This window comes from Medicago sativa, chromosome 4 (genome assembly GCF_051527215.1).
Source record: "Medicago sativa cultivar Bolivia chromosome 4, Bolivia_mono, whole genome shotgun sequence".
NCBI lineage: Eukaryota > Viridiplantae > Streptophyta > Magnoliopsida > Fabales > Fabaceae > Medicago > Medicago sativa.
The window spans coordinates 90,195,553-90,207,363 of record NC_140752.1 but is presented as its reverse complement, the minus strand read 5'-3'; the positions used below and the strand labels follow the sequence as shown (position 1 = coordinate 90,207,363).

The following is an 11,811-nucleotide window of genomic DNA, read 5'->3' as shown; positions in this document are numbered from 1 at the left end:
TCTTGGACATGTCTTGAAGCCCTTGACGGAAAAGATATAGCTGCATTTGGCTATCAAAACCATGCTTTGGACAATTCCTTAGCAATGATTTATAGCGCTCCCAAGCTTCACAAAGAGACTCACTTTGGCCTTGAGCAAAAGTTGTAATTGAAGTTTTAGCCTCAATATGCCTATCCTCCGGAAAGAATCTTTCTTGAAACGCTTTCTTTAGCTCCGTCCAGTTTTCCATCAAAGAAGTTGGTTGATCAATATACCACTCCTTTGCCTTTCCGATCAAAGAATGAGGAAACAATTTCACAAACATACCCTCTTCCTCATCTTCCTTCATACCAAGTGTCCCGGCGATACCATAGAAATTGGTTAAATGTCTATATGGATCCTTATGATCCATACCGGTAAACTGGTTATGAGTTATCAAGTTTATCAACCCCGATTTCAACTCGACTTGCTTGGCATTTTGATTTCCATGATTAGCTAGCCTCCTCGGACTAACCCACATTGGTAGAGCATCATTTTCACCTTCATTAGCCATGACTACTTCTGGTTCACTCCTTGGAGATGATAGTTCAGAAGAGTGTGAAAAACCACTAAGTGAAATAGTATGCACCGAACCGGAAGGAGAAGGAATAAAAAGTAAAGATTCCGGCTGAGCCAGCCTGGCTAATCTCCTAGCTTCCTTTGCTTGCTTCCTAAGTAACCTAGCAGTTTTCTCAATCTCAGGATCAAATTGTAGGTCTTCTTTAGCAATGGTACCTCGCATAAACAAAGTTCACCAAGACTATACCAGGTGGTTAGCATAAAAATAATGAATGATATAAGTGTATAAGTATATGCATGAAAGAATTTTGTGCAAAGTTGACTTAACATGACAAAATTGTTTCAAAACTTATAATATAAAATACGCTACTCCCCGGCAACGGCGCCATTTTGATGTAGAATTTCTACATGTCATATAACTATGTACACGTGAGTATATATAGGATCGTTTTCCACAGGGAGTTGCGTTATATCATAAGCGTTTTCACAATCTTTCACATTAAGGTATCATTTATAAAATGTTTGTTTGTAACACTATATCCATAGATGACAATAAAGTAAACACGGGAAGAGATCGAACTATTTCGCTTGCGGTATAAGATAACGAGCAAGCATAACAGCAGCAATCTCTCGATCAATTAACAGACTCTAGCTTTATAACCAATATTATTACAATCATTTCTACAACATCATTCGTGTCCAAAGCGACATTGTTATTTCTAAGTTAGCGTTTAAACATTCGTGTCCCTTAAACGATAACAAAGTCGATCGGATAACTTAATCGACCGTGTCCAGCCTGATTAAGTATCCGAAAGCATTAAAATCTTGATTAAAAGTAATTATCAAAGGTTTACAAACTTGTCAAGAGTGATATAACATAAGATAGATTGTTATTCTAGTTCTAGATTCAAGAGTTCGTGTCCAAATCATCTTGAATCTCTTTGAAAGCATTAAAAGCAAGAATAACAACAATATTGAATCATTAAGCTAGAACCTTATATATTAAAAGATCAAAAGATTACATAATATCTTGATTGTTACCTCAATACTACAAAGAAGGTGATAGTCACACATAGACATGTAAACTAATGCAAGGAATGAAGGAAAGATGAAGATTCCATGCCAAGATCCTTGATGTCTCAATGAATCTAGGGTTGAATCTACTCCTTAATCACTTGCTTTGTGTTTCTCTCTTGGAAATAGCTCTGACCTCTCTCTTAGAATGTATAAAAAATATCAATGGAATAGTGAATGACCTAAAAGAGAGGTAAGAATGCTATTTAAATGGGCCTGTATTTTTGTACCTACGCTAATAGCGCCTGCCACGCTAATAGCGTGGTAAGTCGGCCTATAATCTGGCCAATGGGCTGCTGCCACGTTGGCCTTGCCCTGCTTCTACGCTCCAGCCACGCTAATGGCGTAGCTTTCTGGACTCATTACGCTAATAGCGTCTCTCACGCTAATGGCGTGGTTCTTCATGGCCTGCTACGCTCCAGGTACGCTATTAGCGTACCTTTCTGGAGTGATTACGCTAATAGCGTAGCTTACGCTAATAGCGTGTTCTTCACAAGTGCTCCAGATTTCACGCTCCAGGTGCGCCATTGGCGTACCCTTCTGACCTTGGGCTTTTCTTCCTCACGCTAATAGCGTAGGTTACGCTAATGGCGTGGCTTCCTTGAATTTTGACTTTTCTTGCTCCTTGCTTGTATTTTCCTGCACAAAAAGGGTAGAATAGGGCTCAAAAGCATAAATGACATATTAACACAATATTTGGAGTTTTCCATAGAGAATCTTGCAAAACAAGTCACTAAAATGCCGAAACTCCTATATGAAATATATCACTTTTAAACACTTATCACACGCTTACCGTGAAACTTCCCGGTAGGTCACATTTGCGTGGCGTCTGTTGTAACATCCCAGACAACTTTAAGCACTGTCGACTGACTCTACAAATCAACACGAGTCTTTTCAGCGTGTTTTATCCTCACTCGCATGCTTACCGTGAAACTTCCCGGTAGGTCACCCATCCAAAGACTACTCCAAGTCAAGCACGCTTAACTGTGGAGTTCTTATGGAATAAACTACCAAAAAGAATATGCATCTTGTTGACATAGGTAGTACCAAGCAATTCTTATAAGCCTTCCTTCAACCATGTAGTCCCATACCTATACGGCCTCAAGATCCCTCTCATTCCAATGTGATTCGGTTCCCCTAAAAACTATCGGGAGGGTAGTACCAAACAATTCTTATAAGCCTTCCTTCAACCATGTAGTCTCATACCTACACGACATCAGGATCCCTCTCATTCTGATGTGATTCGGTTCCTCTAAAAATTGTCGGGAGCCGCTTTATTGTCGTGCCTTGTGCACCGGCGACCACTCCCCTGCCCTCGTCAGCCGTGGGTGTTACATGCTCACTAGCTTCCGCTTGGTTCGTCCCCGAACCACACCGTACTGGGAGAGGTCTGCTCTGGTACCATTTGTAACATCCCATACGACTTTAAGCACTGCCGACTAACCCTATAAATCAACACGAGTCTTTTCAGCGTGTTTTGTCCTCACTCACGCGCTTACTGGGAAACTTCCCGGTAGGTCACCCATCCAAAGACTACTCCAAGGTTCAAATGATTTATCTGGTTCACATGATTATTAAAGGCATGTGGACTTATCTCCAATAGGCTGTCCTCAAGGTGGTTTATGTTCATTGATAGCTCTTCATTGATGTTCCCTTTGTTGGATGCTTCCTCATGAGGCTGACGAACCTTGGCATCGAGCTCAATTTTAGCCTTTCTTGATATCCTCCATTGTGGGTAGGGATGGCAAAATGAGTTGAGTTTGTCAGACTTGCCCGTTTAACCTACCATTATAGGAGGGGCTGAGTTGAGGTTTATAAATTGACCCCTTACGTTAGCCCTCCAAACCTATTAAAAAAGCGAAGACATGGCTGATCACATGCTAGTCTAATATATTTGTTTGCCATATTTCTATTGTTTTTAGCCATAAATGATGTGAGTTATAACACTAAATCATTAGTTTGATGTTGCCAATTGTATTGGAGCCCTTTTCACTAATAACAAAAATAAATCATATTTCTTTAGAAAAAAGACAAATCGTGTTAATAACTCAAGATCTTTTTAGAAAGGTTTTTTATTTTATTTTTGTTAATAACAACAATGAATTATGAACTTTCATGATTCATTTGAATGAAAGAGAGATAAAAACAATTTAACAGATCGACTTGCCAGCCACATGCCCGCCAAGAGACAGACTGACATTTTAAATTTGGACACCTAAATTGTCATGCCCCACCCTATTTTCGACGAGTTAAAAGCAGAGTGGATCATCCCTAATTATGAGGCTTTCTCCTTGGTCGATTCAAATAATCTTCAGTCACTTACTTCAAACTCTCTAAGTCCTTCACCTTATCCGTAAAATCATTCCTCTCCTAACCCATATCACCTACTTGCTTAGTCTTGACGGCTAACTCTATGGTCAAACTCGTTGAAATCCTTAATTTGTAAAATAGATTGGTGATAGCATTTCATACACTGCTCTCCTTCGCATCAAATTTTCCCTTTTCAATCCTAAGCACCTAAACCTGAGACAAGTATTTACACTTTTTGCCTTTTAAATTTTGGACCATGGGTGACCAGTAGATGGGCTAACTTTTGTCCCGAAAGACTGAAATTGTGATTATAGTTGCATCGACCTCCAAAACCTTTATATTTGTCTCTACTAAGATAACAACATGGTTAGACATGGAGGAAGAAAGATTCAATAATTTACCCATGGGAAGAGTATCATCGTCGAGTATTTCCACATACGGATGCTCTTTTGCCTCCTAGGCTGGTGTAAAAGAATTCTTGAGAATAGTTTACTTCATGCTCTTTTCAAAACAATGTTACTAAAGTCTATTGAAGCAAGGATGTATCTTGGAATCCAAAACAAGTTTGACATGTGAGGTCGGAATGGCCATCTTATATCATCACTATAGGAACATCCCAAGATGTTGTTTTCAATATAGATGAAGAAGGACACTTTGTCGCTTTCCCCTTGTCATATTTATGCAATTTCATCAACCTTAGCTGCAAATCAAACATTGCCTCTATTGCACACTAAAGGAACATTGCCCGCACATACAAATATACAAACAAAGATTACCAAAATTAAAATATCACTCCAAACAGTTTACAAAGAAGATCGCGACCCCTCTAACCCACAGAAGTTGCCTACATTACTGTCAATGATACCTCTACACACCAGCAACTCCCTTGTTGGAAGACCGCCTTTAAGCATATACACCACACCATGAAGATCACCTTTGAGGGTACTAGACTGGACCAAAGCTTCTTGCTTAGGTCTACCACAATATTGTCATGGCTGCCCAAATTTCACTGTGAGATTTAACCATATCCAACTATCTTGCACATTTGATTGTAATTGAACATCTCTTAATATGTACTCCGACTCCCAATAGAATAAATTACGCCTCCAATTCCAACTCTAACTAATGAATCTTATGTATAGATTACAACGTAACAGTCATGAAACTTATGTTGATACTTATTGACCAAGAATCAATTATTAATTTTTTGGCTAACTTACAAAACGATGCAAAACTATTTAGGAGACACCATTTGGTCGAAAACAATGGCCAAAATCGTAACTTTTTGTAATGATAAGGGGACAAAAGAGCATGCATACCCCCCTAAAGATAGAGGACCAAAAGAGCATATATTTGTATAGATAGAGGTCAAAAGAGGTTATTTGCGTAAAGATATAGGACAAAATTGTTATTTTTTTGTTAGGGGCCAAAATCGTAATTTTTTGAAAGTTAAGGGTATAAAATGCATCTAAGCCTAATTTTTTCCATAGGAAATAATCAATTAACAATTATATTATATTTTTAATTATTTTTTTGCCTTAATAGCAGTTTTAGCCCCCTAACTTTTCCAAAGTTGCGATTTTGACCCCCTAAGAAAAAAAACTACAAAACCGCCCCCTAATTAAGTTTTGCACCTGTGGCAGTTTTGGCCCCCAAGGCCAATTTTGACTTGGTCTACGCTGACGCGGCACCCTAAGTGAGGTGCCACGTGTTATTTATTTTTTGCCTTGGGGAGGGGGCGGTTTTGTAGTTTTTTTTTCTTAGGGGGCCAAAATCGCAACTTCGTGAAAGTTATGGGGCGAAAACTGCTATTAAGCCTTTTTTTTAATAGATTTTAAGGAATATGTGACTCACTTGTACATAAAATAAAAAAGATTTTGTTATTTTAAATATATTTGAAATCCTTGATCAAAAAAAAAGATAACTTGATCAAAAAAATATATTTGAAATCAGTCAAATACTAATGAGTTTGTTATATCATATCTTAAATCCTCCTTTTTGTGTCCCCGTGACCTTAGCTAAGTTGACAAGGACAATGCATAATATATGTAAGATCTGGGTTCGAATCCTGGACACCACCAAAAAATCCTCTTTTTTGTTGAGTTTGTTATATCTTTCGTTAAAAAAAAAAAAAAATTTGTTATATCTTCCATATTTTTTGACGGAATCTAAGAAAGATTTTGTTAAAAAATACGGATACAAAAACGCTTTGCTTATAAATAAGAGAAGTACTTCAATCAGTCTCACAAACAAGAAGAAAGTTAGGGTTAGCGATTTCACACACCTACAAGAAGAAAGTTCGGGTTAGCGATTTCACACACCTTTGCTCAATCGCTGCTATGTCTTCAGATCAGATACCAAGAAGATCACTCTCAAGAGTTTCGACAGCGAAACCTTCGAGGTTTCTGAGGCGGTGGCGCTTAAATCGCAGACGATCAAGCACATGATCGAAGACGATTGTGCCGACAACGCTATCCCTGTTCAGAATGTGACCGGACAGATTTTGGCAAAGGTGATTGAATACTGTAAGAAGCATGTGGATGCTGAATCCGCGGATGAAAAACCTTCAGAAGATGATCTCAAGAATTGGGATGGTGAATTCGTGAAGGTTGAGCAGGGTAGCTTTTCGATCTCGTTCTTGCTGCAAACTACTTGGATATCAAGAGCTTGCTGGATCTTACCTGCGAGACTGTGGCGAACATGATCAAAGGGAAGACACCGGAGCAAATTCGTGAGACTTTTCACATCAAGAATGATTACACTCCGGAGGAAGAGGAAGAATGTGCCGACAACGCTATCCCTGTTTGGAATGTGACTGGACAGATTTTGGCAAAGGTGATTGAATACTGTAAAAAGCATGTGGATGCTGCCGCCGCAGATGATGAAAAACCTTCAGAAGATGATCTCAAGAATTGGGATGGTGAATTCGTGAAGGTTGAGCAGGGTACGCTTTTCGATCTCATTCTTGCTGCAAACTACTTGGATATCATGAGCTTGCTGGATCTTACCTGCGAGACTGTGGCGAACATGATCAAAGGGAAGACACCGGAGCAAATTCGAGAGACTTTTCACATCAAGAATGATTACACTCCGGAGGAAGAGGAAGAAGTTCGTAGGGAAAATCAATGGGCATTTGAATGAATGAATCAGCTGCAATGTTGAAACATTTATTTTGATGTATTGTTCTCTTCTACTATTAGTTTTTTGTTTTTGTTTCTTTTTTTTAGTGACTTTCTAGTTTGACACTTTGACCTATACTCAATCTTCAACTTCTTTATTGAATTTCTTTGTTTCATTGGTAACATATTTTCCTTTATCAAAATAAAATACTTGAGCTTTATTTTTTCCTTTTTCTTTTTGCTTTTTTATTTTTCTTTCTTCAATACTAATAGAGATGGAAATCATTTAGATCCCTGCATTGCTAAATTTGCTCTTTATAATCTGGATGTGGTCTAGAATTTAAGTTCTCTCTTTTTTAGTTTGTGCTATTATACTTGATATGCCCCTTTTGGGTCTTTTATTTTCAATATATAAGGTATTAATAGAAGAAGAAAAAAATGTGCAACACCACTTGAAAGGAGCATACTTAATCAGCCATAATTTTTATTAACAAATGAAACAAACAATGAAATGTGTTGTTCTTGCTCTTACAATAATGAGTCAACAATGTGCCATTTTTTCTTTTAAAAGAATAATTTTAGAAGCCAAACTACTTGCAATTTAGAACAAATAGTGCACATCCATGAACATCCACGTCCGTTGATATTGAACCTTTCTTTGTTGCAACATACTTTCCACTCCATAATTCCTGACCTTTACAGGAACGGATGCGTTTGCCGGTAAAAGCCTTTGACAAATCTGATCTATGTGCATATATTGGTGTCTTTTGTTCACTTAGATTGAAGAAAGCCAAATACACTTCTCCTTTCCTTCCCGTCGCAATCCAAGAGCGGATGTCAGCCGAAGTAGCATTAGATACACCTGCAGTGTCCATCTTGCACTATGAGTACTAAAACACAAGGTAGAAAGATCACATAACCCAAAAAATAATAAGTTCTAAAGTTCACCTTCTACAGATTGCATTGGGGCTTCCTTAGATCTTATCTCTTTCACTTGTTTACGCGTTTCATTCTTCGTGACATAAGGAAACTGTCATTGCGGTTAAAAATGTTAATATTCGTGTTAAGTTTATCCTTCACATGCCAATTATTTTTACAAAAATAAAAAATAAAAATAGATGGTTCATGCCTCCTTATTATTTGAGCTGAAATGATTAATCTCTAGCAAGGTAGGATTCGTGATAATTTCGTATGTGGCATTGTCGATCTTCCTCACATCGCCTCCATACATAAGGGGAGACTTTGCCATAGACCACAAAGTCATCTGTGAGATAATAATAAATTGATCATAATGCATGCAAGCACATAATTGCATCAAAAATATATAAGAAAGTAACTCAGTTGTACTATTCATCAATACCTGTGTCCTTTGCTCTTCTAGTGTCAACCTACAAGACCTATGTGGACCTTCATTTACAGCTATAAAAAGAAAAAAAAGGTTCAAAATCCATATTTCAACAAGTCTTTTAATTAAGAGAGAATGCTTCACACTATCTAAATTCCGAGTTTTATCACCTGCATCAGTTAGCCATCCAAATGGTAGCATATCCAAATCGGGCCATGAATTTCCTTTTAAACCTTTTGCTCCTATCAAAGTAGCTGCAGCCATGTCCCTGATTCAGAATTTAATGAACTGAAGTTAGGTAATGTTGAATTGGTGGTAAAATAACAAAACACAAACAAAGAAGTGGCATTATTGCAACATATTTCGAAGACTAATAAAAACATCTTAAACAACTATATAATCAAGTATAAACAGCTTATAATCACCTTGACACATTAAAATGAGACTTGACATCTCCCCATACATCCCAGTCATCTCCTGTTATGCGATACATGTTGACTAGTCCACTGACTTGCTTGGCCAGGTCTGGTGTGGCCTTGACTCCGGGAGATAGAGAATACAAAAGGGGGCGATTAATCTTGCTGAGAACCTGGCACGACATGTCGTTTGATAAGTTTGTAGATAATCATAGCGAAAATATTGAGATCTCGAGTGTTTATTTATGAGAAAATAGTAGCGATGAAAATAAGAAACTGGAAACTGAAGATTACCTCAGATACATAGGTTATCTCATTTAAATCCAAGTCCTCGCCAAACACACAGTCATGTTTCACTGAAAGAAAGTCATAAAATCTTTCAAAATTACTGCAAAGCATAGGCAGAACTGTGTATATAACATGATAATGCAATTCCAAATAAATACTTTATAGATTTAAAATCATCATGATTGTCTTCAATGACATGATAAAAATGTTGAGACAGTTAGTTAGTTGTGCGAGTACCAAGATCAACACCCCAAGCAGCATACTGCTCATGAAGGGATCTCAAAAATGCTTTCCCTGCTCCTAACGTTGTATTTACACTCATGAAACCATTGGTCATCCATCCACAGCGCCTTTCTTGGATTGCTATGTCTTTTGCATACCATACTCGACCAGATTCTTGATAAGCAGCACCCTGTGAAATTGCAAGAAAAGGTCAATAAGGAAAAAAAAAATTAGATTATGTGTCTCTTTGAATTGCCTTATTTTGAAATTGTTTATTTGAGTTTATCTAGTGATGTACTTGTGAATTAATAATGCATAAATATATAGAGGATAAATTTATAGCAGAAAATCAAAATAATACCGTTGTTGTATCTAGGATAGGGGTGTTTGCATTCACAGCTTGTGTGCTAATCCCTCTCATAATATGAATTCCAAACTTCAAACCTAAGCTATGTACTTTCTTAGCTATTTCAGTGAATCCATTCCCACTTTTGGATGAAGGCCACCTTACTGGATCAGGGACCATCCTTCCCCATTGATCGATCACGTCGAATCCAAGAGAATTACTATGAGCGCCCGGGACTTTCTTCCTATACCAGAGGTAATCGACGACAACATACTACAAATGTAGAAACAAATAAATAAATCAATATCAATAACAAAAGTATTGCTAACACGGAAAGTAAAAGCAACCACAAATAATAGTTCCTTTCAGTATTTATACCTCGTATCCGTGAGCAAGGAGACGCTGAGAAACTAATTCAGCATTTTGTAAGAATTCTTCTTCAGAAATTATCCAAGAAAAGGCATCATAGGAATTCCAACCTCTTGGTGGAAAGGTAGCTTGTTGTATGTCACTCTTAGTTACATTTTGTGATGACACACTGAAATGACACACTCGTATATAAATTATGGCAAATATAATAATGACAAAATTGAAGCTTGCTTAATGCTTATGAGATTTAAAAATCATTTCACACGGTTCTACGCCGAAGCTTCTTTAATAAATCAAAGTAACATTAATTTGTAGCAATAAACATAATGTTGAAATATATATGTAGATAATTATTCCTGGATTATTTGGCTCAAAGGTCCTTGGTCCAAAATGAATTTTATTTTATTGATTTCAAAAGTTGATTCCAAGGACCTTGCTCATATTAAATATAACTTCCCCAAACAGACATTTAACTACCAGACACTATATTTATGATTTAAAGTGTGATTATTAAAAACTTTCTTTCAAAAGCAACCTCCAATGGCAAGCAATGCCAATGTGAATGTAAATGCAAATAACCAAAAGAAGGTTCTATAGTTACATTTACAAACCTTTGAAACCAGGATCCAAAGAGAACCAAGAAAGAGACTAAGCACAGTGTAAAACCCCTCATGGTACGGCTGTTCCAACATATAACACACCACATAGTTAGATACTTGTTAAAATATCCAACTTTCTAAGATAAAACCTTAAATTATATTTGGAAAAAAAAAAAAAAAAAAAACACAGCAAAGTAATAAAATAATGATAATGCCTATAAATCAAAGGTAACATGACATTGATAGCAACATAACAAATGTTTGAGATTCTTTCTATTTAATGGACATGAGATAGATACAATGACTCGAGCTAGACACAATTACAATAATAATAATATTATGTTAATATTATTATTGTCATTGTGAGCCATTGTGTCCATCTCTTGTCGGAATGAAATGTTGTTATGTTCATCGTGTCTATCTCTTGTCAAAATGTAATGTACATTAAATGAAGAGGATCATAATAACGGTTTTATTAGTTGATTACTTTTGCTGCCTTGTTTGAAGGGGTTGCACATTTTTTTTCTTTGTATTCGACATCATTTTATAGTGGCATTTGTCCAGGTTATCAAATTTCATTTCAACCATTGCTAAAAATGGTTATGATAATAAAGTTATAAATGGAATTTTGAATTTTGTTAATTCTGGTATAGGCAGCTATTAATTGATAAAGATTGAGTGCACGAGGTGTTTTTGGGGATAAGAAGGAACTGAATTAGAAACATGACACCATGTTTGGTTTGGATAAGAAGGAACTGAATTAGAAGCATTGGATTTTTTAGGACACTAACAATTAGCTTTTTTTAAGTTACCCTAAAAAAATGATTAGCTTTTATTAAGGTAACCTAAAAAAATGAATAGCTTTTCTTAAGGTAACCTAAATAAGATGATTAGCTTTTATTACTTAATAAAATAGTTTATTTTTATTATAAATTTTAATTTAAACTTTGTCAAATTTTAACAAATGCTAATTTAAATTTTAAATATAATCTAGGCATGTGTATAGAAACTGGAGGGGAAAAGTGTATGGGCGCACAATATTATGAAATAACGGCTAAAATATGCATTTGGTCATTGCAAACGTACCGAATTTTGATTTTGGTCGTCACAGAAAAGAAAAAAATACTTGTAATATGTAAAATAAAACTGATTTATATAAACGTTGAAGCTCTACCCAGAATTAAGT

At 36.4% G+C, this 11,811-nt stretch overlaps 1 protein-coding gene and 1 pseudogene across 1 annotated transcript; one reads left to right on the top strand and one right to left on the bottom strand.

Moving 5' to 3' along the window:
- Positions 1 to 530: 530 nt before the first annotated feature.
- On the top strand, positions 531 to 7,192 carry LOC146933577 (SKP1-like protein 19 pseudogene; annotated as a pseudogene).
- Positions 7,193 to 7,504: 312 nt separating this feature from the next.
- On the bottom strand, positions 7,505 to 11,134 carry LOC146933576 (alpha-galactosidase-like). Its single transcript, XM_085705387.1, has 12 exons — positions 11,113 to 11,134; positions 10,638 to 10,706; positions 10,036 to 10,195; positions 9,673 to 9,930; positions 9,327 to 9,501; positions 9,096 to 9,157; positions 8,811 to 8,974; positions 8,556 to 8,653; positions 8,401 to 8,459; positions 8,170 to 8,304; positions 7,989 to 8,070; positions 7,505 to 7,902 (listed from the first exon to the last, which is right to left on the bottom strand). Exons 2-12 carry the CDS (start codon positions 10,697 to 10,699, stop codon positions 7,631 to 7,633), a joined length of 1,527 nt encoding a protein of 508 aa, XP_085561513.1. The 5' UTR covers positions 10,700 to 10,706; positions 11,113 to 11,134; the 3' UTR covers positions 7,505 to 7,630.
- Between the last annotated feature and the right edge of the window lie 677 nt (positions 11,135 to 11,811).

Coding starts and splice junctions, on each gene's coding strand:
- LOC146933576 (XM_085705387.1), bottom strand. CDS start 10,699: ATGAGGGGTTTTACACTGTGCTTAGTCTCTTTCTTGGTTCTCTTTGGA. Junction 10,196..10,637: donor TTTGGATCCTGGTTTCAAAG/GTTTGTAAATGT, acceptor GTGTCATTTCAG/TGTGTCATCACAAAATGTAA. Junction 9,502..9,672: donor CTATCCTAGATACAACAACG/GTATTATTTTGA, acceptor GCAATTTCACAG/GGTGCTGCTTATCAAGAATC.